This window comes from Acromyrmex echinatior, chromosome 9 (assembly GCF_024713525.1).
Source record: "Acromyrmex echinatior isolate Ae372 chromosome 9, ASM2471352v2, whole genome shotgun sequence".
NCBI classification, from domain to species: Eukaryota; Metazoa; Arthropoda; class Insecta; order Hymenoptera; family Formicidae; genus Acromyrmex; species Acromyrmex echinatior.
Window position 1 is genome coordinate 7,008,108 of NC_141860.1, and position 23,648 is coordinate 7,031,755.

The following is a 23,648-nucleotide window of genomic DNA, read 5'->3' on the forward strand; positions in this document are numbered from 1 at the left end:
GAAAATCTTTTTTCCGGAACTTTGAAAGTAAAGTGAGTGCAGTGTCACGCCGTCGATTTTTGTTGTCTTCGGACAATTCATGTGGAACCCATCTGCCTTCCTTCTGAACCTTTCCCATCGTATGTAATCGTACGGAAATGGCTTGCTGCGTAACGCCAAGCTGTTCTGCAAGCTCCTTTTCAGTTTGCGCAGAGTTTATATCCAGCAGTGCTTGCAATTCGTCCGTTTCAATCTTTTCAGGGCGTCCAGCACGCGATTCATCTTCAAGACTGAAATCTCCTTGGCGAAACTTTTGATACCGTCTTTTACATGTAGCATGACTTACAGCGTTCTCTCCATATGCAGCACAAATCATTGCAGTGGCTTCAGCAGCATTTTTCTTCAGATGAAACGCGAAGTGGATGGAAAATTGAATATGCTCTTTTGTTATTGCCATCGTGAACACTACTGATTTTTGAGGTTATGTGCATCAAACGCCAAACCGTATGGCATTTTAGAAGGCCAAATGTTAACGCTTTAAAACCGCAAAAGGGCGGGAAGATATATAAAATTTAAATTGTTATTTCGGTTGTATCAAATCTAAAGCTCAGAACTTTTTTGTACACCTAGAACGGTAACTCGTGAATATAAAATATTTGACTGTTTGAAATTCTGTCCGATTTATTGATGGATATTGTTTATAAAAATTAGATAATGTCGAGAGACTGTACTAAAATGTACAGTAACGTGTGTTGACGCATAAAACGAGCATTTTCTTTAATCATCCATAACTTGAAAACTAAGATATGTAAGATATATGTTGACGTTTTTTTATTTATTTTAGTGTATAAATTTACTTCTTAAAGTAATTGACATGCATTTATGAAACATCCTATATATGTGTACTTATATAATATACTGTACTATCATACTTATACGTATAGCTTATGTTCGGAATGTTATTAAATTGATTGGCGTACGACTCATAATAATTATTCATACAAGTATAATACATTTTATAAATGTATCTTTGGCAATGCATTAATCTTGGATTGCTATTTAACTGATGTATAATTTGTAATTTATCTATAAATATTTTGATGTGACTTGTATAAAATAACGATAAAAAAACACTAAATTTTTAGACGAATTGAATATCTTAGTAAAACTAATCATCTAGTAAAATTAAAACGCAATGGGAGATTGTTCATAAAACTTAGAAATGGTCTTTTTTTTATTACGATAAGAAAATTATATTATTTATATCTATAAAGAACGACATTATATTACATAATTACACTTAAATGCTTCTAAGCTTTATTACATAAATCACAACTAATTGTAAAATCATAATTAATTATAAAATTTAATTTTACTAAAATACATCATAATCTTTTAAATAATACAGAAAGATATCACTGAAGTATCATTTTACAATCCATGCGAAGTTTTGATATTAAAAAGAATTAAAAAGATATTAAAGATATTAAAGATATTAAAAAGAAAACCTTTGTAAAATAAAATAAAAAATGCGACTGTGTGTTACACATTGATAAATATTAACAGGTCACAATGTTTTACATGCTTGCAAATCTTGCAAAATGATTTACAGAATATCTACAAAATTTGTATCACAATGACTGATAGACGTTTACTCATTCTGTCAAAAAATAAATAACATCATACGTTTAATTGTAAGTGTGCGTAATTAATCTCCCAAATTTTATAAATAAAGTCTAGTGCCTATAAATTTGATATCCATTTTATGTAAAATCTACCGTGAATGTTTTTATTAATTTTTTTTATATTTTCTATATTCATAGAACTGGACATTAGAGCCCGTTAATGTTTTCTGCAAAATTGATATACTTTTATATATTCAAATGTTAGGTAAAACTCGACATATGCGTGATTCCAATTGGTGGTAACAGGAAGGGTGCGCAATGTCACTCTGTGGTATTATTTCATAAGATAATTTCACAGACTGCTTACTACAATTACTTATTATGGGCGCGGTAATGAAAATTGAAACGTGCGATGATGTGCTGCATCTTTTATCAACTTATCTGCCTTAATTTCATTAATATTGATATTAACATTTTATTTTACAATATAGATTGAACGCAGTATATGCAATGTAATTTGTAATATCAAGCGCATTCAATATATTGCATTAAAATTATTGCCTAAACAACTATTTAATTTGACTAGCAACCTTCTAATGACAGTCTTTGATTTATATTGTCAACTCTTAGCTTCATTTCCCTGAGAATATCCACGGCAAGATCATCGACCGTGGTGTACCGTACCTTGAAGAAATTAAATATATCTACAAGAAACTCGATTACTTGTTCCTTAAAATATTGACAAGTAGAACGTAGGCTCTCTTCGGAACCCAAGAATCCCCAAATGAACATCGGCGAGATTTGTTCGGAGATGGAGTAGAAATGCGCCAAGAAGCCTTGATCGTATTTCAGCATCTTTCGCTTGCCTGCCAGGACGGACCAGAGCGTCGTTCCTATCGCCTTTAAAAGTAATCGACGATTAGATAAATATTAAAAGCGCGATAGAAAATTTAGATTCATGTACATACAGTTTCTCTAAAACTGGCGGATACCCATCTATTTTGAATTATAGCTCTGACGGATGATGGTGGTTTCTCCACATCTTCGAACGCGTCTAAGAGTATGAAATCAATAAGCACGTCGTAAAAGTTCATGCACTTGACACCTCGGGCGGTCAATTCTTCCTCCATGATGCTATGATTGCGTGGCTCTTGTAGAAACTCCATCATACGCTCATAATACATTAAATAATCCTTAGGATCCTGTAATATAGAAATTTTTTCCTTTAATGTCAAGCGATTTGAATGTTTATATTATGTTTGTTTACTCGATTAATATTCTTACCCTATCCGCATACATAATTAAATCGCTAATGACTTGACGGCCTACGTCAACTATATATGCCGTTGCCGTAGGTAAATTAAATAATTTCGTATAGGCCTGACGCAGGCAGTATACTTTCGCTAAATATTCCACGTCTGATCCGCACTTTACGAGTTCTGTGTGTAGTCTCCTGTAATATATGATTATATGTTATAACCATACGTATAGAAATACAGATATAAACTGAACCAGTTTACCTGCAAGGAATGCCTTTATCTTCGTACTGTTTAAGAGCAGCATGATAAAGCTTTTGCTTTTCAAAGTGTGGAAATAGTTCTGAAAATTCTTCGAATTCACGTAAATCCGCAACCTGAAATAATGAGAAGCTAATCTATCGTTTTTCTTCTATCAAGAGAATTATCAGAAACAGATCATAATTATGAAAATAAATACATGACATAGATATTATTAGATATAAAATAATTGATCATTTTTCGAGAGTTATTGCACGTCTTTGAATTACATTAACGTCCCACAGCCACTCAACACATCCGTTTAATCTGTCGCGGGATACGGACAGATTATATTTATCTGTCTCGTGCATATAACTCACCCCGTCACGTGCAGATTCGAACGATTCGGGCGAGGATGCGGCGTCAGCTTTATCCCTGAAACCAAATAGCCGTGCACCAAAGTTTGAAGGTTTATCGAGGCTCTCCTCACTGTCGTTGCGGAATAAAACGGAGTGCTGTAGAAAAAAAGAAGATAAAGTAAGTAGACAAAGGTCAGAAGTTGGATGCGATATGGGTAAATCATAGATCTCGCGATAATGAATGCCCAATTCTCGATGTATTGCATTTCGAAAACTCAGATTGCTTTCGGAGAAAGTCATTCACTTCCTATGCCATTAACGTTCCGCAACAATTCCCGGCGGCTGGCGTCAGGTCAAGTGACTCGTTGCGCTAATTACCCCCGGGGCGGTCGTCATTTAAATTGGATTAATTTCCCACATTTTTTACCGGACCGGTAGAAGGGCAATTGATGATGAATGCAACGGAATGGAATGATCATCCGTTCCGTACTTCGTCTGCCCGCGAAAGACGGGTGGTGGTCTCTTCAGATTGAAAATTGGATCTCGTGGTCATACTGAGTCAGCGGATTAATTTTGCAGATTGATGGATAGAAGAGAAAGATACTGTACTTGATCGAGGAAAAGCAATTCCGCGTGGTTTTGGATCTGGTAGCCCATGTCGAGCAGCTCCTGCACATCGTGAGTGAACGCCGCATCGGCTTTCGACGGCAGAGCCAAGGTGTCGTTGCCAAGAGTCGAACTGAACGCGGTGAGCGCATCTTCCCAGCAATAAAGGGCCTTCTCCAACGCCTCGAGTCCTGTCAACGAGAACGGCATCAGTTTATCTAGGCGGGAAAAAAATTGAGTCCGGTTATATCAGAAGAAAAATAAACCATATTTCGTAATTAAAGTAATTAAAATAATCCGAAAACTCTTCAAGAGGAAATGTAAGCAGATATTAAGTTACAGCCACAGTGGGAAAATAGATAACATATGATAATAAGAATTAATGATGTTGGTTATTGATAGCGAAGCGTAAAAGTCCACTCATCTAATCGTTCATGAAAAGAACGATTTTGTTGAAGCATTTAAAAATTTAACTAGATACAGATCTGAAAATAATTTTGCCGGACCATTAAAATCATTGTAGGAATCTCAAGCATGATGAGTAATGCTGCAAAAAGTTCTGACATTTTAGCAACGAGTTTGAGCAACCAGTTTTACATAAGGCTGTTCTTTTCTCTTCAGGAGGAAAGAAGAAGAAGAAAGATGAACTGGTGCAGTTCAACCAAAAAGAACAGACCTATTATGTTGATATTCTAACAAAATTATTTTGCGATCTGTATCTAATTAAATTTTTAAATAATTTAGCAAAGTCATCCTTTTCGTGTGATAAATGTAATTTCATATTACTTTATGATGTTTACAAAGATATTATATATTAGGATGAAATAAGATAAAAAAATATATTAAAATATTGAGATTATTTTAATACATCTTTTCTGACGTAGGAATTCGAGCCCAGTTTCCAGCCAGCCAGAAGAATATATACCTTTCCCATCGTTTCTCGCGCAGGCAATTACGCTTTTTTCTAGAAAATTAATGAATTCGAAATTAATGTCGATCTGTGCGCGAATGATTGACGGTAAAAAGTGAAAGAAAGAGAGAGTCGAGGACGATCGCTACACTTGAGGACTTCAGGGATTCGAATTCCAAGTCGATGACGTCACTCTCCCTTTAGTCAATCTTTCGTAAGTCGTCGGAGAACATTCACCAATTTGCCACAACGGAAGTCCGACAATACGCCGCGTTAATTTGAAGGGCCGCCCCCCCCTCCCTCCCCCACCGATTAATGTCCTAAAGGCTGATCCGTCATCATTTTCAATCTGTGCCGTTTACCGTCACTGACAATTATAAGTATACAACACCGACCAATGAAACTAGAACAATACGCGTGAGATCGATATCGTGATGATCTCGCGTGACAATTGACTCTTCGGAACTCATCGTTTAAATGGTTGCCAATCAGTGGCGTAACGAATTTTATGGAGGATACTTGATAAACTTATCGAGATATAAAATCGTTTTCGCGTCGAGTATTGTGAGATCACGAGACAACAACACAATAAATCAATTACGACGGATATTTTGTTCCTCTTGAGTTATTTCCGATTTTTCAAAGAGAGTCAAGTCTGCTTTGCAGGTCGGATGGTCGGAACTTTATCTCCATGGAATGAATTTTGCTGAGTTATCTACAAATTTAGTTAGATACAAGTCCAAAACTAATTTTGTTCGGAAATTCAAACATAATAATTGCCCAACTAATATCGCAAAAAATTTTGGTATTCTATTCTATATTATTATAAATTTTTTCTCAGTTTTGAATTAATGATCATTGAATTGTTAAATTAATCAGAGTTTGCTCGAAGTTGTTTAGACTTTGACTTGTTGACGAATTCGGGGTGGTCGAAATTCGCGATGGACGAGTGGATTTTAATAGGCGTGACGCGATTCGATTTTCGGAAACGTATAAAATGTCGATCGTTCGGCAGGAACAGGCAGGAGAAGGATTTCCGGTCGCACAACGTTAATTTTCGTCGACAGCTTTAATTTTGGAGATGGGAGGGTGTACATCTGTCCCTCCCGCGGGAGAATGCACAACACACGAGACGTGCCCGGAACGCCCCGGTTTGTTTGTGGCACGCTCGGCGGGCGAACATAAAGATTGCATTCCTGAAATTGAGTGAGGAAACGGAGAAGACCAAAACACGTATTCCGTATTGCGCCACTTTACTGTAATAATCTCGTGCTGTGTTCCTCTCGAAACGGATCGGCTTCGCAGATCGTATACCTTTCACAACGATTTTGTTGAAGTATCTAAAAATTTAGCCAGATACAGATCTGGAAAGAATTTTGTTGAACTCTCATAATTGTTACGTAAGACTCTCAAGCGTTATAATAAGCTAAATAAGCAATACTGCAAAAAGTTTTGACGTTTTACCACCAATTTGAGTATATTACATAATTATTTTAATGATTAATAAAATTATTTTTACAGATTTGTATTTAGCTAAACCTTTAGATACTTTAATAAAATTTTCTGCGTTCTTTCCATATTTAAAAATTTGAAAGAAAAGAATTTTTTTGAATCAAAAACAAAAGAAAAAACATATTTTTTTATATATTCTTTTTTTGTATTTTTGTATCTTTATGTCTCGTATAGCGTATCGAATATTCCTCTTAAAACAGACAATAGTCTTCGCATAGCTTTATTATTTATTTGTTACATGTCATTACTTAAAAATATTAAATGAATGTTTACCAAAAAAAGGTTCTGTTATTTTTCTTTGTGTTTTAAAAATGAATGTCATGCGAGATGCACATGTTTTCTTTCTTCCCTTACATCTGTAATTACATTCTTTCTTCCTACATTCCTGTGGGATTCATCTTCATTCCAGGTCAGACCATAACTCAAAAGAATAATCTATTTTCGAAGCGGCGTACGCGTGTTGCGAATTGTGGCAGGGTTTAATCTTTTTCAGAGAGAATTCCGCCATATCAAGGAAGTCCCGCCGGAGAAAAGTTTTCTCCCGAAAGGGTTAAACCTGCTGCGATCTCGCATCGGATGCTCGGTCATTACGCAACCCCCAGGACGATCCCGAGGGGTCGTAAGACACGGAGGGATGTCCCCCGGAGAAACGCGGCAGTGCGACGCCGTTGCATACGTCCGGCGTCAATAATATACCCCCGGAGTGACGTAATCGCCGGGCCGACCGGTCATTGGAGGATGCGTCATCCAATGGTGAAGGGTCGATACGACCCGCGCGCGCGCGCTCCCGCCGCTTTGAAGCTCGCGCACTTTGCGCCGAATGAAACAATTTATTTTATTTAAATTTACAATTTGCATCTCGCAAATCACCCCCTCGTGGCACTTCGATACAAGCAATTTAATGTAAGGAATATAATATAAAGTATACAATATATATTGAAAGTTTCTCTCTATGAACTCTTGAGAGACAAAATGCGCTCATTGGGAAAAAACACGCGTTGCTGATATTAAAGCGCGCGCACGTTGCGCAGGGGTGGCTATACGGAATCCTCGAAGGGCCATTCATCGGAATTAAACATTACGAGTTCGTACGCCCTCACAAGCTGGACGCGGCACCCTAACTATCATTCAGTATCGAGATCAAACCGCGATGTGTATGTGTGTGTGTGTGTGTGAGGATTAACTTAACGAATTAAACAAACATTTGTAATTCATAATGTTATGCGCGGCAAATACGATCGTAAATACGCAAATGAGAACATTGTTGCATTATAATTGTGGATATTATTTTTCATTTTTTTAATAACACGTGACAAAAAGCTCCGAGTTCGTTTAATTTCCCAAGGAAAATGGCCATCTTGTGGATTTCGTCCTTCCAGATTCGAATAAGAGGTCGTCGCAGTTTTTGATCCTGCGGGACCAATGGGAGCGCGAGAAGGACGGACGCTCGCGCGCTCATCGGCCGCGCGACAAGGACGGACGAGACGCGAAGTTAGGAGGGGAACGCGTTCGGCATTTCGCGCGCTGGCGTCAGTTACTCGGCTACGTTCAGCACTGTTGGACAGTACGTCACTCGTTCATCGCCGATCGCGCAGCGCGCTTCATCGTGGCGTTATTCTCGCACGTATACACGGACCGTTGACACGCGGAAGCCCTCGTCGACTGAGAGAAACAGAGGATCGTCCCCGTGCTCGTAGGATGATCGTTGTCGCGAGATTATAATTCGCGACAAAGAGAAACGAGAAAGAGATTTTCCGCTTCAGTGTCCCCGACGATTTTTACGTACGCGCGTTATTTGGATTAAAGTAGATTACCGACGAACGCGCACGCACGCAGACAGAATCATGGTGAGTATAGAAAAATCCTAAACGATTTTTTCCACGAAGATTAGAACGTTTCCTCGCAAGAAAATTACTGCGAATGTCTCGCTTTTCTCTGTAGAACGATAGGTCGTCGTAGAACGACAGGAGAAAATTCTGATCTCCCCGACACGGCCAGAATAATCTATTTGACATATATATAATTTCGTGCAACGTAGTTACAATGAACGCCATTTAATTCAACAGAATTCAGTATTTCATAGTTTCTTGGCGAAAAGAATGTCTTTCCCTTTTTCCGCTGTGTAACGATATCCTTTCTACCTGAAATCATTCTCCTTTTTTTGTAGAGTCGTAAACACTGCAATGGTTTTTCTTTTGAAATAATTACTTTAGAACAGATCCTTGCGAAGATATGAATCCCTAAGTTTTCTATTTCCATTCCGCGTCGACGGGGAGAGATTTCGAAAAAATTGGTATTTGATAAATTCGCTGGCAGACGTTACGCTGCGATGGCTTTACTTCAGGTTGATGCACTCAAGAGTGATGCAGAGAGAGGTGATAAGATTATAATAAGGAATCGAATTATTTCTCAGCATTTCACAAGGACGAAACATTCCTTTGATTCTCGATAAGATAGACTATTCGGGATAGATCAATAGAATCGATTGCGGGCCGCGCTAACCCCTTAGGAGAAGAAAATGGGTGGGATCGCATTATTTTCCTTGTCCCCCCCCCCCCCTCTCGTGAGGGGAAAACGCATCCATCGTGAGAGAGATCGAGGGATTCGCGAACAATACGACCAGCCGCGGGTAACACCTGGGCGTACCTTGTTTATTGCGCAACAATTCACAACAAAAATCGAGTGTACGAGACGCGCGCGCAGCAGAGGGAGAAAGAGAAATTCTGGACCGAGATGAGAATGAACATCCTTGGGGAATGAAAATTTTTTAATTCAAGATTATATCCTACCCTCCCCTAGATTCATCGTAGATGCTTGTCTAAGGCAGCTTTCCTTTTTAAGAGACACACAGCCGACACAACCACGTCGTTCCAACTTTCTTGACATTCAATGAATGTAAAGATAGAACGACATTTATGTCGACTGCGTCTCCTGAAAGGAAAGCAGCCTAAAGCATCCGTATCGAGAATTCGCGGATGTGCCGGAATTGTGCACGAGACTCTAATCTAATCGTGGGATTTAGGCTTTCGCTTCTATGGGGGTCAAGTTCAGGGGTCGATAGCTCGGCCGGTGGTGGTTCCTGGCGGTGTTAGCCTCGAATAAAAGTGAACGCCGCCGCGGCACGTAAAGTGCAGCAACGACGGCAACGACGACGACGACGACGACGACGGCGACGGCGGCTGCTGATAGCCGGCCGCTACAACGCCGATAGCCGGCAGATCGATGGAGGTGCCTGGTGAACTTGGAAATTCCCCTAGCACACGCGCACTTCCTCATCATTCTCTTCCCTTCCTCTCTTTTCTCTCTCTCTCTCTCTCTCTTTCTCTCTTTCTCTCTTTCTTTCTCGTTCACGCCGCCACGGTGCACGAGGATAACGCACGCTCGAGTAAACGCGTACACGGCGATTAAGAAAACGGGTTATCTTCGACTCACGAAGTGTGTCGCTCGACGTGGGATGATTCACCGTCGTCGCCTCAGGGACACTACAGGGTGTTCTAGAAAAGGAACCGTCCTTTGAGAAATTCGCGACCGGATTTCGATAAGCTTCAACGAGAATTTCGTTCGGACGGTCGAGAGAGAAGACTTCATCGCCGATTTCTTTCTCAGCTTATAATTCTCGGTACACGATCGTGTCTCTGTTTTTGATTCCTTTCGAGATCGCGAGAATAAATGGAATCGTTAGAGACGATTGAAGATAATCTCGCTGATTAATTTTATCAATTATTCTTCGACACTACGCGACACGCAATTTTATCAATCAACTCCAATCTCTTTCGGGAACGATATCCAAGGATAACCAGTACCTTCCCCCCTCCCCCTCCTCATCCCTCTCCCTTCCTTTTTTCCGACTTGCTCTCTTGTATCGCATGAAAGAGGACGCTTCCCGTTGCGTGACCAGAGGTCGTGATACACCGTCGCCAGGATTAATATATACCGTGGAGTTTCCGCGATAACAATTGCCGATTGCGAAATTCCTAATATTATTGCATTAGAGTCAATTTATATCATATATAATAGTGACGCATGCGGTATTCCAGTTCGTACTCGTGTAATATATGTAAAATTTATTCTACAATTGCGTAAGCGTAGTTGTAAGTGGTTATAGTTGTAAGAAAATTCATCAATTACAGCCAAGTACGCGGAGAACATTCGACTGGGATTGGTCAATTCTTATAACTACAACAATTGTAAATATAACTACGCTTACGTAATTGTAGAATAGACTTTACAGACAAGACACTGAGTTAACATCGCTCCTCCAAGGTGAACTCGGCATTAGTGATATGTCACGTCCTGATATTTTTCTCGATGGAAAAGAAAAAGAGGACGGGGTGTCATTGATCCTCGCCCGAAGGAAGGGCAAAAACAGGATTTTATTTCGCGCGACATATCCGCGGTCGTAGACCGGATTTTAATTTCCCCGTGTCTTTTTTTCCCGGAACTCGCTGTATATAATTACGTTTCTCCGGCGACTCGAGATTGATGTCTCGTACAGGAATCATGAGATTTTAACTGCAAGACTGTTACACGTTACGTCACGTTGCGCTACCGTAAGTTTTTCTGCTAATAATATAATCAGGCACTTCGTTGCCTGTTTATTCTGCCTTCTTGTTGATTTTCCCTTAACACATTCCAATTAAAAACGTACACTCGCTCGGAATTTTAATTTCAAAAAATTCGTATCGCATTTCCCACTTAAAGAATTGTTGTTTAAATTATCACTTGTTTTTTTTTTTTTTTTTTTTTTGATATACGTTACGACCGCATAATAGTGCACTCGTTAAAATGACGGATGTATTACACAGTATAATTACGCGAGTATGCTTTCAGTGTAATTAATCGTAGGTAGTCGAGCAGGGTGTAACCCGATTTTCAAGCTGAATGTGCACGGGAACTCTCGTATAATGCTACCTTCGCAAGCATACGAAATATGATTTGCGATGTAACTAGTGACCCCGATTACCCCGTTTGATTTTCACTCTACGAATTTCTGATCGAAACTGCATAACGGCGTTACACGATACATTATATTACATCAAATACTCGGGCACTTCGTTAAATTGTGAGCGTAAATGAATATTGATAATGTACCATGTTCTACATCGAAAGAGGGGGACGGAGGAGGAGGGGGGGAATATTAATTTTCCCACAATCATAATATAATAATTACCTCCGCGACCGCATTCGTGGTCAGGATGTTACGCAATCTCGAGCGAAGGTAGGGCTTGTTTCTCTCACGGAAGTGATCCTCGCGACTCGGTTTTATTCCACGGATTTTCCTCCAAGTTTTCTTGGAACTCTCGGTGTCATTGACTTGTTATCATTAAGTGCTTTCCATTTATAGCAAATTCGATTAAAACTCGGTGCATATTAGTGTATATTCAGGCTTGCTACGAAATCGGAAGTCAGGGAAAAGTCAGGAAATTTTGCAAAATTTTTTGAAAAATAATTCTTGGCTTTAAAGAAGTTTAATATACGTACCAACGTAGTTTTGGAATACTTAACAATTATATCAACTTAACAATTAAATGTAAGCAGTGTGAGCGTCAGTATTAACAATATTAATTAACATTGCTATGTTAAATAGGTCTCTCAACTATTTGTTGAGAGATCAATTTAACATAATTTCTAAATCAGGACGAAAAATACAAAAATTACAAAAAACTATTGAAAACATTAGGAAAAATCATGAAATTTTCTCTGGAAAAAATTATGGAATTTTAGAATTTGTGCAACATCTTCTAACATTAAAACCGTCGTACACAAATTGATGTAAAGATATGTGTTTAATGTCAATATAGACATCAGTTAAACCATAAAATCAATTACTTTATTGTGATATTAGATAAAATAAGTTTTATAATTCAAAATATTTGCATTTCATTCAAATTAAATTAGTGCACAACGACTTTAAAGGAGTCTTAAAGTCGTCTGTTTTAATCATTTATACATGCCACAAATTTAACTTATGTCGTAAGCTATAAGAAATTGACCATTCACAATCGAACATGAGGAGAATAATCGACTTCATTCTGCTCACATTCGATTGCGATTGGTCTATTTGTTATAGCTTACAACATAAGTTAACAGTTTATGACATATATAAATGATCTTTTACTGACTCAGGATTTAATGTAGAACTTACACACATACAAATTTATGTATCATTGTCATACACTACATATTACTATATCAATATTGCACACACATATACGTACAAATTTTCCAACTAGTTTTTCATATTATCTAATTGTAAGCCTAGTTCTAAGAACTCAATATTGTTCATGTAACTCCTAGTTCAAATCAAGATTGTTTTATACATACAAGGTAAAGTTTAGTACATAGTAAATAAGTCTTCAGTTTACGTACATAGTAAATAAACTATATAAAGTAAATATTGTTAAAGCCAATGCCCGAAGCCGATAAAACAAATTTTTTAACTTTTTTTTCGTTTTTCGATATAATATTATCATTTATCGTTAAATCTGTAAACAGTTAGAAAAGTCAATTATTTATTGTATTTAAAAATTAATTGATAAAACACAATTGATAAAACAAAAACTTGAGAATCCTTTTAATTTGCACCAGTACTCACTAGTGAGTCCACTCGAATTTGCTATTACAAAAGTCGACACAAACGTCATTCTATCTTTCTTGACATTTAAAAGTAAAAGTTGTGTCGACTTGTGTCATCAAATGGAAAGCATCTACTGACGTTTCTTATGTTCTCGAATCTCCAATATAACTAATACGATCAAGTTACAGTCATTACAGTCGCTGATCATCGGCTGTTATCGCGCCGTTGGGATTCTTCGCATCTCTCTTTTCGTTTTCTGACGCGCTAAAAATACACTGCGGAAGAAAATTTTATCTCGTCTATTCTAAGAGATAATACGCAGGTGCCATCACGTCGTCTCACGGGAGGCCCGCGAAAACTTTCTCGTGCAACGATGCGTCGATGGATGCAAATTGCTGGCGTAACGAGATACGCGATCACGTTGGATATTAGGTAATGATAGTACCCGCCCCCAGTCGGAGGATGCCTCTCTCGGTGTCCCTGATGAGGCTAATAAAAGTGACATCGTTACACGCCCCGGCCGCGCAACGAGCCTTTAACCTACACCGACGACCGTTTGTTCTGATTTTCATAATCTGGCTCACATCGTCGCACGCCTCTACTTCTGCCGCCTCTGCATCTCTTTTCTCCTCATCTCTCACGTCAGATTGTACCTCTTTCCTCCTCCTCCTCCTCCTCTCCCTCTTTCACTGCGTTGGCCAACTATGAAGGACATTAAAATCTTTTCTTTTCATTCCATCAGAGCGCCGTCGGGTAATCTAGATGCCACCATCTAGGAGGGTATTAATATTCCCAGCATCCTTGATACGATGCAAAGTCCGCGGGCGGCTCGTGTATTCTCCGTTTAGCAGCGCATTCAATGTCAAACACAACCGTGCGTGTGTTTGTAAGACACAAGTTATATCCGATAAAAATAAACGTCATGTTTGACATCGCGTGTACATACATAGGGAGACGAAAATCAATCGACCGCGTTTAATTTAATCCGTTATTATTTTTAGGGCTCCCCTCTTTCTGACTCGTTGCTTCGTAACGATTAATCTGTTATTGCGTTGTAAATTACTTCATGGATCTCATCATCTCTTTGTACCATGTTATATACATTTTTGAAATAGATATTTTCTTTTTGTACGTGTACACAAAAATACATACTGTATAATAATTAATAATAATCTATAATAACAAATAATAATTAATTACTTCAATTAATTATTTCATGTACCCGCAAGTCTAAGTTCAAATATCAAATTTGTTAAAAATATATTCTAAATCCTAATAAATTTAATACTAACTTTAATCAAAATTTTTTAATTAACAAGTTCGATTCTTCAATTTTATAATATTCTTTAGAAGAACATTGATAAATTGAAACAAAAAATAAATTCTTGTTTTAACTTCATTAATGTTTTTCTAAAATTTAATAATTATATTTTAAAAATATTCTCAAGAACATACTCCTTGTTTAAGATAATCATTGCTAAAAGAAAGAAAATAAATTGAGCAATCACTTTTTTTTTTAGCAACAGAATGATATTTTTCTGTGTGCAGAATTAATGGAATTCATATATCTTCTTTTATGTAACTCTAGTAGTTTATGCTAGTATACTATATTAGGGATTTCATGGTCTTCTCTTAATTTCTCGGGAAGGATGTATGCCGGAACATAAATAAACACCAATCAATTCACTCATAATAGAGGCCTACGTGAGCCGCGGAGCCGCGGAAGATAAAATCGTATGCCGTAGTAAGCCACCTCTCCTTTGCTTACCAGGATTCAACTTCATCGTAAAGTAGACCGACGGAGGTCAACGCTGTACTACGAAAGCCACGTCATCGGCCGCGAAAGAAGCTCCTCGGGCACAATATATTTCACTGAAGAAACTCGGCATAATACCAACGCTATTGTCCTTTTTGGAGACGCCTCCTCATCTCTAAAATCCGTGTCAGACTACTTGGAGACTCAGAATTGCGAATTACAGATTAGAATGAATTCAACACTCTAAAAAGATATCAGTGTTAATTTAACATCATGCGGTGTCTATATAATTCTCATCGTGTTGATGTTAAGATCAACCTCAACATGTGAATTTACAACCGCTGGTGTTTATATAACGCTATCATGGTGTGGATTTAAATCCATAATGTTTAATCCACATCGATTTTTTTTTTAGAGTGACTCAATTAAATTTAATTTAATATCCGTTTCGTTTTGATTAGTTGAATTCTAATCTTCAATCCTTAATCTCCAATGCGTGACATGGTCTTTATTCATGCTTTTATTTCGAGCCGATCCTGTAACGGAAAACAGTTAATGATGGATTTTTTCTTTTTTTACAACCGCGATCACAACCGGCGCTTTTTTGACCGAGAGATTATTATGGACTGAATAAACATGGTTAAGTAAAACGAATAAATTGATTTCTTGTGCGTGATGATTCCTCGCGTGAGCGTCCGCGCCGGTTAATTAAATTCTCTCAAAGAGAAACTCCACTCGCAATACTCGTCAAGGAATGCATTCTGACCGAGGATCGGTCGATCGATTTCCATCAATGGAATGTGCTGTTTATTTGTCTGATGATACGTGAAGCCGGCTGTGTTTAGTTAAACGCACCGCTAGGTTACCTGATTTTCCCAGACACACCGTAGATAGACTTTATCTATCCCCGCGAATAGAAATAGGAGGAGCAGCTGGGCAATAAAGAGAGTAGGATGTTCCGCGACAATGGAACAATCAGCGTAATATTACGACGATCACAGAGAGAGAAAGAGAGAGAGAGAGAGAGAGGGGGGAGGGCTTATGGACAGGCGTGGAGAATCGCAGTTAAGTTTTCGATGCGGCGCGATGTCGCCGGGGGCAATCGAGCGACGGAAATGACTTTAACAATGACGATATAGAGACGGTCTCTGATCGCATAGGTGCCCTTGACAATGACAGATTGCGCGCGGGGTGCGGAAGGCGGGGAAGTCATTTTCCGCCCCCGTCTTGCGCCCCGTCTTGATCTTGTGGAGGCGGGTAACTCCGATATAACGGTGCCTTTTGCTCGTCAATGCACCTGATGTATTCATTGATACCGGTTGTTAATTAGTCTCTTAAGCCTTTGGTTCCTCGCGACCCGCTGCGCCGAGACTGCCGAGAGAATAAGGGACTGGAAGTCGATATTGTCTCGAACCTGTGTTTCTCTCGAGATTCAGAATTAAGATGTCGTCTCATGAACATCGGAAAAGAATGGTGGTAGCCAAATCAATCAATGGAAGAAAAAAACGTGTGAGAAGAAAAAAATAAAGCTATGAATTTTTTCTTCTCACACATGTTTTTTTCTTCTATTGATTCAATAAATAAAAAAATGAAGTTATTTGTAAATGATTATTACGTAATTATAATGTCAGTTTGCAAATAAATAAAAAGATAGTCTGAATACATATCACTATATTTTATTTAATACTGACGATAAATGCATAATCATATTTCAATTACTTACAAATGTTACAGTTGTAGCTTCACTTTTTCATTTACTGAATCAAGAGAAGATGAAAAAAAAAAACAATAAAAACTAGGGATATGCAATCTTTGGATCGATTTTTTTTTAAATCAATTTTTTTACAAAAAGATCGCTTCGAAATAATCTTCTTTGTTAAAAAAAAGAACGATTCTTAACAAAAAGACCGGTTTAGAATAACCCTTTTTAATTAGAAAAATCAATTATTCACAAAATTGATCAGTTTAAAATCACTATTGTCGTTTGGGAAGATCAATCTTTTGGAGATCGGAACATTCCTATAGTAAAAATTGATGTGTATGAATTTTTCGAAACAATATTGATTAATCGCTCTCATCATTCCACTTTTCCGATTTCCATGAGATATAATACCTTTAATCAGCCCTGATTCCTCGGACCATTGCTCTATATAATACGAATAGAGGAAGAACACGAGAGATGTTGCCGCTGTCGAGGTCAATGCGAAACGTTATCGATTTACCGTTCGGCCTGGCGCACGATGGCCTTCGAGCGTGGAAAACTGGTGAGAAAACTCATCAAGCGTTTTAATTTGCAACGATCGGCCAGAAAGAGAGAGAAAGAGGGAAAGGAGACGCGCACCGCTAATTATAATACCCCGAGATCCAATCTCGGAGAGAAGGTTCCACGGTCAATTAAGTCGCTAGCATTTACATTTCGCGAGATTTTTATTGGTCAATATACGTTAGAAAGTATGGTTCCGTATATACATAGAGCTGTTCTTCGCGGTCGATTTTTCTTCGTCGGTTTCCTCTGCGCGATTTCAAGTGCATGGTCAACACAAATCCAGCCGGCCGATCGACAAGAGAAGGTAAATACCCGCAAGGCGTAATGACGTAAGACGATAAGAGCTGACGTTATTTTTTTTGTTGGTAACAAGAACCAGAGGCTTGTATTTCGCTTGACTACTCGAAATATTCCCGTTGCTTTCAACGATACGAGAAAATGCGTAAGCGAGAACTCGTGTTTGCTTCTAAGGGACGGATATTGTCGACGTGCCAAGTTTCCTTCGACTGCAATTTTCTCTCAAATCACTGACTGCTTCAAGTATATCAGTAAAAAAGTGTATGACATAAAAACAAGAAGAGAAAATTAATTAGTCGTGAATTTTTTAAGCTGGAAAATGATTTTGACGAGAGACTTTCGTCGACTGTTGTTTATCTCTTGACAACTGAATAACTGTAGACTTCTTCATGTTGTCAAAAGTAAAGGAACCATTTCAGACGAAAGATCCGTGATAAAAGGAAGTCTCCACTTGTCAAAACCAAATTAATATTCGTTCCTCTCTGTGAATTATCATTCCGGTGAAAGTAGATTTTCAAGGATCCACCATCGTCCAGAAGTCGCGCTGATGCAACGTTTACTCAACATCCTCTCGCGGAGCATCACCATCTTCTGCGTTCTTTTTCTCTCTTTACGTCGCACTTTTCATTACGCCGCACTTGAGCCGAGTCACCTAGCGAGAGAGAAGAACAAGCTTTTGTTCCATTATGCGCGCTTGCGAAAGCGATACTCGCGAAAGAGAGGAGAGGGCGACAATGCGTCTGCTTTGCGGCGTCTCGGTTTTGTGAAGAATTTGCCTCTTTGTTGTGGTTGTCGCGCTGCGGTCGCATGTAGGATTCTTTTCTTCCATCTCTACTTTTTCTCCCCGCACGTGCCAGAAAGAGGTGGCGGGATTGTGCAGAAGCCGAGTCCCTCGGTCGACTGCATCAGGTCTCGCTGCAGCGACGGCGGGGGTGTTATCATGGTAACGCTGTCCGCTGATAGCGTGTAGTGTGGCGGAAATCGATATTTCCCTCATTTCGTATTCCGTATGGCAAGGGCATGCCCTATCTCTGTCCTCTTTCTCCCCCGTTACGCGAACGTGTCCCACAGTTTAGGCCGTGCAGTGATCGGCAATCCTGCAGTCGGAAGCATCCGAGAACGTCGTATTGTTTTGCGGTCCATTTATATTTCTTTAGGTCTCGAAAGCAATTCCGTTTCAAAAACAAATCCTGCCCACGAGAAAGATTTACATGGAAAGGTGGTTTTTTTTTTTTTTTTTGCTGAAGTATCTACACACAGAAAAATACATACCTACTGTACCCAAATAATTGTTTCAAGTATTTCAAAAATTTATCAACAAACATAAAATTTATTCATAATATATTTTGAATCCTAGTAAGTTTAATTGAGATTATTAAATTAAAACAAATTCGAGTGCTTATATAAAGTCACTTGTATCAATTTTGTAATATTTTTCGAAAGAAAAGAAATACTTATGTTTTGAATACATGAGTTTTTCTAAAATTTGTAAGTATATCATAAAATTATTATCAAAAGAATTTTTGTTAAAGATAATCGTTATTTAAAAGAAAGAAAGTAAATTGAATAATCACTTTTCTTATAACAATAGGATATTTTCCTATATGTAAAAATTCAGCTAGATGCAGATCTGAAAATAATTTTGTTGGACTATCAAAGTAAATTATGTAAGATATTCAAATTGGTTGTTAGATTGTTAAACCTTTGCAAAATTGCCATCATATTTGAATTTCCACGTAATTACATATTTTCTTATAAAAAATATTGTCAAATCTGTACTTAGCTAAATTAGATACTTTAGCTGCTTTAGCAAAACTGTCCTTTCCGTGTATCGATCATGTAACTTTTTCTCTAGAATAAAAACATGAAAAATGAAAATTTATGTACATATCTATGTCTGTACAAGTACGTAATAAATTTTCATTTTTCACATTTTTGCCCTAGAAAAAAGATTCCATGATCGACCCTCTGTTTTTACATGGGGAAGAATCCTTCTGGTCGAGATTCTTTCTGGTCGTGTTGTGATTCAAGATCATACCTTACATTTTTGTGCAACGGCAAAACGAAGATGATCTCATAATCTGGAAGTTTATCGCAAGATCGTGCCTTGGAAATAAGCGCAAAAGTACACATGGTGACGATGCGACCTTTCGAGAAACATTTGTGAATACCTTTATTGAGTCCATTTTAGAATCTGTACTTTCTCTTAAATTGCGCGATATCAACGTGCCGCCATAATTCATCGTGAAAGTCAATTATCTAATTTCGTCGGAGATAATTTCGCACCGCCTTGCATCGTTTCTCCGATGAATATTAAAGTGTACGCGTCGCTAAGTCGGCGAGCTTATTTCGATGTTGACCGTTCATCGACCGGCTGTAAAAAGCTGTAACAAATTTAAAACGTCCGGACCGTTGTTGTTATGCCGGGTTACCTCTATTCCTGGATTCACGAATGATCGATGGGAAATCGGGGTCGCCGCTTCCCTCCTCCCTTCCATCGACGGTCAACCGCATTACGTGTAATCGATCGATCCAAACTACGTGGAATTCATTCCGGAAAGATCTGTCGCACGTCAGCAAGCATGACGAAAATCAACCCCCTTCCCATAGTCTGATGATGTCAGCTCGTAAGATTAATTAGCATTTGAAAAATGAGTTTTTGTTCTCTCTTCAGCCTTATTCATTTTTTTTTAATCCATTGCGTGCTTCCAAACCGTTTGTGATTGAAATCAAAGTTTGTAAGTACCCGACCCTTTGTAAGTAACAACTGGAAAAATCAACATGGTGAACCCACACACACCGACGTTATTCCGGATGATCAATCCAACAGACCGCGGGTTGGGGATCAAAGCTACGGTAATCCCTAGTGACCATATTTTTTTTACAGAAAATAAAGGATAAATTTTAAGACTTTATCCCTAAATGTTTCCAAACTAGTTTATGACTAAAGTCTACGCGTTAATTTCTGAAATTTGTACTTATATAAAATTAAATTTGTAAGTTGTTTTCATAAATATTCGTTCATTAGATATTCGTGACATTAAATATTGGAATGCTATTTAGAAAAGAATTTTGCATAATATTATTAAAATTGAAGGACAATCTGAAATAAAGGACTGCTCTGTACAATAAAGAATATAAGGTCACGTAAACATCTCGATTTTGTAACGCAGTTATGTGTTGATATTATTATATTATCATTGCGTAGATATGATAGAAAAACTGCGCAACAATAAATCAAACTGTCATTAAAATCCGGTTTTTTATTATTTGATTAACTTGTTTAAACCTTACTTGATGATAATAAAATTTATGTTTGTCTAGCTATGATAATCACTAAACTGTAGATAACTTTAACAATTATTCACTATAAAATCTCTTTAAAGTGGAATCTCAAAGAGAGAAAATTGAGCGGTCTTGAAAAACCGTGGCTCAGTTTTCAATCTTTAAGAGTAAGATTTCACTTTCGATTGCGTACAGAAACATTATCCGAGTGTCCTCGTGTACCGTTTTATCTTTATTATTCAACCTAATATTAAACAAGGATAAGATGATACACGGGGCCACCCGTGATGTTTCCGAACGCTGTTCTCTTTAGAGTGAGATAAAAATTTTTAGAGAGACCAATTTAGCAATTAATCACAGATAGAAGAATACAATTTTTACCAAATCAAGTTAAACTTAACCTGATAAGTTTATCAGCAAATGAAAATCCACACCTAAGAGTTACAGAATCGGAGTACAAGTCCGAGTTTTGACCGTCTCGTTATACTCGCCAAATTGCGTGTCCAGTGACTTATTGGATCCAATTAAGAATACACAAACGTTCGTCAGGGTCACACTCCAGAAGTCGCCTCCATGCAGTTAAGGCCAGTGGGTCATCGGCGCATCAAACGTGCGATATGTAACGAATGGCCTTTCGCATTGCACATACGAAGGACATTCTACTTTAACGCATCACAATTGCGTTCTTGGGAGCTTCGTACCGGCTTTGATACACTCGATATGCTTGTCGCCGTGATAAGAAAAACATATACGTGTATATGCCGATCTTTCTTATCATAATCTGTTCTTCGTCACTTCGCGCAGAGGAGTTTGCCGACCGATATTCGCCCGTTGAATATCAATTTCGACGACCGCAATCGACTTCTCCCTCTGTGTAATCACGGTAACGTACGCGGGATGAGAATCACGACGTCAACGATCACGAGGAACGTGAGATTGATCCTCTCTCAATTTGCACACGAACCACTCCGAACTCTTCGATCCCTATATTTTGACTCGTCGTTCGTTTCCTTATTATCGATTCAAACTGAAGAAGCTACTGGCTATCTGTATTTATTTTATTTCAATTTTGCTGGATTTGAATTCTTAGTACACACAATAATTTTTGGTCCCTTACATATGATAGGTTATTTGTGTCCTGGATTAATTTTCATCATTTTAATAAATATACAAAAATTATCAAAATTGTTATATATACTTTAATATCTTTAAAAAGTATTTATAAGATTGTATATTTAAAAAAATTATAATATAAATGTTACATAACTATTTACTTGATGCGTTTAGTTTTTCGAAGAAAAGACGTGCAGGACACGAAAGACTCAATCGTGTGTATTGGAGATCCTACAACAGAGTCTAACCACAAGCAATTTTGTCAAAGGTAAAAATCCTATAACAGTCTAACCACAAGCGATTTTGTTAAAATCCTACGGGAGAGAAAGATATATATAATTTCTCCCTGTATAAATTCATTCTAACTTATTCTTTTTCTTTAATTATAGAACAAGACAATATAAGTTAGAGTGAGATATAGGGAGACATTATATATGTATATATATATTTTTTCTCATAGGATTTTGAAATTGTAGCCAGACCTTCACATAGGATCTTTGCTCAAAATAAGAATGAAAAAAGAAGGGTATATATTGTCTCTTTTTTATATGCTGTTCAATTATCTTACTTAGGATGGTATTACATTTGTGCGTTTCTGTCGTATAACAAATTTAAGCCTGTTGATTGGTTATAAGATAGAGAGAATCTTTCTCCTGCAGCCAATCAACAGGCTTGAAAAATTCATCGTATGACAAAAACACAAATATAATCTTACCCTTATTCTTATAGTTTACTGATGTTGACAGAAACAACGGGCCAAACGAAAGTTTGTCATCTCGTAACCAGTTATATAGAGTCGCTGGTGTGTACTAAGGATTGAAGAATGCTTGTGTCTGTGGCTCGAAGAAAGAAAAAAGAAGCGAATTCGAAAATCGGATCGCTGAAAGTTTAAACATTTTGATATAACTGTTTATTGTAAGACGATCGTCATTTTATAGATTTGTTTTCTCTGGTTGAACGTACACTTTTGAAACTTAAAAGTGAGATAAGATATATTTCGAAAGCGAGGAACTTCACTGGAGGAACTCTCTTCCTCGGAGGGAGTTTAGTGCAGTCTAGTGGAATAAAAAACAGACATTGTAATATTGGGTCATCTAAAAAGTATCCGCGGTTTTTTGTCACTAGACGTGTGTTGATAGTCATATATCTAGTGATAAAGTACCGCGGATACTTTTTAGATGACCCAATATATGAAATGTTTCGACCAGATCAAAGTCTCCGACACTGAATTTCTTGCATTACATCATGCGAATCATGCGAACGACAAGGTTGCAGGGCGAGCGTTAAGTACGATTCATATATTTATTACTACTCCGCGCCCACGCATGATTTTTATCACCAGTGAGAAAAGAAACGTGTCTGTACTGTAACGTAAATAATATATCTCGCGTCGGCATGAGTGTTCCCCGTATGTTTCGCGAATAGAAATGATATCCTCGCAGCGCGTATCATCGACGAATATTGCGTACATACGCCAAGTTTTGACCTTCAATTCGATCGTGTTATGACAATGCGAGATATATATGGCAGAGAAAATAGACCGGTTAAAAATTCTATGTTTAAAGTACAGACCGCGCCCACTGCGATCAATTTTACCATTGCGTAACTTTCGTCGACGATTCTGGAATTATACTACCCGCACGTCATCGCGGAAAGATCGCGTTCGAGGATGATGACGAAGAAATTGCATTAATCCGTACGTGAATCGCGTTCGTTAATCCATGTGTGGAAAAAAAAACGATTTAATTTTGTCACCGACAAGTAATTTATATTTCAATACGAAATATATGAATTGACATTCAATTATTATTTATTGAATGAAGTTTATTTTACTGATAGCTAATATTACGAGTATTTATTTGTTTAA

The 23,648-nt window shown here is 37.8% G+C and overlaps 2 protein-coding genes across 4 annotated transcripts in view; one reads left to right on the forward strand and one right to left on the reverse strand.

Moving 5' to 3' along the window:
• Positions 1–786: 786 nt before the first annotated feature.
• Positions 787–23,648, reverse strand: part of Miga (mitoguardin) — a 36,869-nt gene continuing 14,007 nt past the window's right edge. The window contains exons 4-10 of one of the 3 annotated variants that reach the window (XM_087409749.1): positions 4,934–5,029; positions 4,069–4,283; positions 3,481–3,615; positions 3,125–3,237; positions 2,889–3,057; positions 2,573–2,806; positions 787–2,504 (exon numbers count right to left, since the gene is read on the reverse strand). In XM_087409749.1, the coding sequence (XP_087265875.1) occupies positions 2,187–2,504; positions 2,573–2,806; positions 2,889–3,057; positions 3,125–3,237; positions 3,481–3,615; positions 4,069–4,283; positions 4,934–5,029 (1,280 nt within the window). In that variant the 3' untranslated portion in view covers positions 787–2,186. The remainder of the gene's footprint in view (positions 2,505–2,572; positions 2,807–2,888; positions 3,058–3,124; positions 3,238–3,480; positions 3,616–4,068; positions 4,284–4,933; positions 5,030–23,648) is intronic. The other 2 variants (XM_087409751.1, XM_087409750.1) reach the window with 2 other exon arrangements.
• The window catches only part of uzip (beta-pore-forming protein unzipped), a 28,277-nt gene continuing 12,615 nt past the window's right edge, over positions 7,987–23,648 (forward strand). Inside the window, exon 1 of the mRNA XM_011064480.2 lies at positions 7,987–8,334. Coding sequence (XP_011062782.1) covers positions 8,332–8,334 — 3 coding nt within the window. The 5' untranslated portion in view covers positions 7,987–8,331. The remainder of the gene's footprint in view (positions 8,335–23,648) is intronic.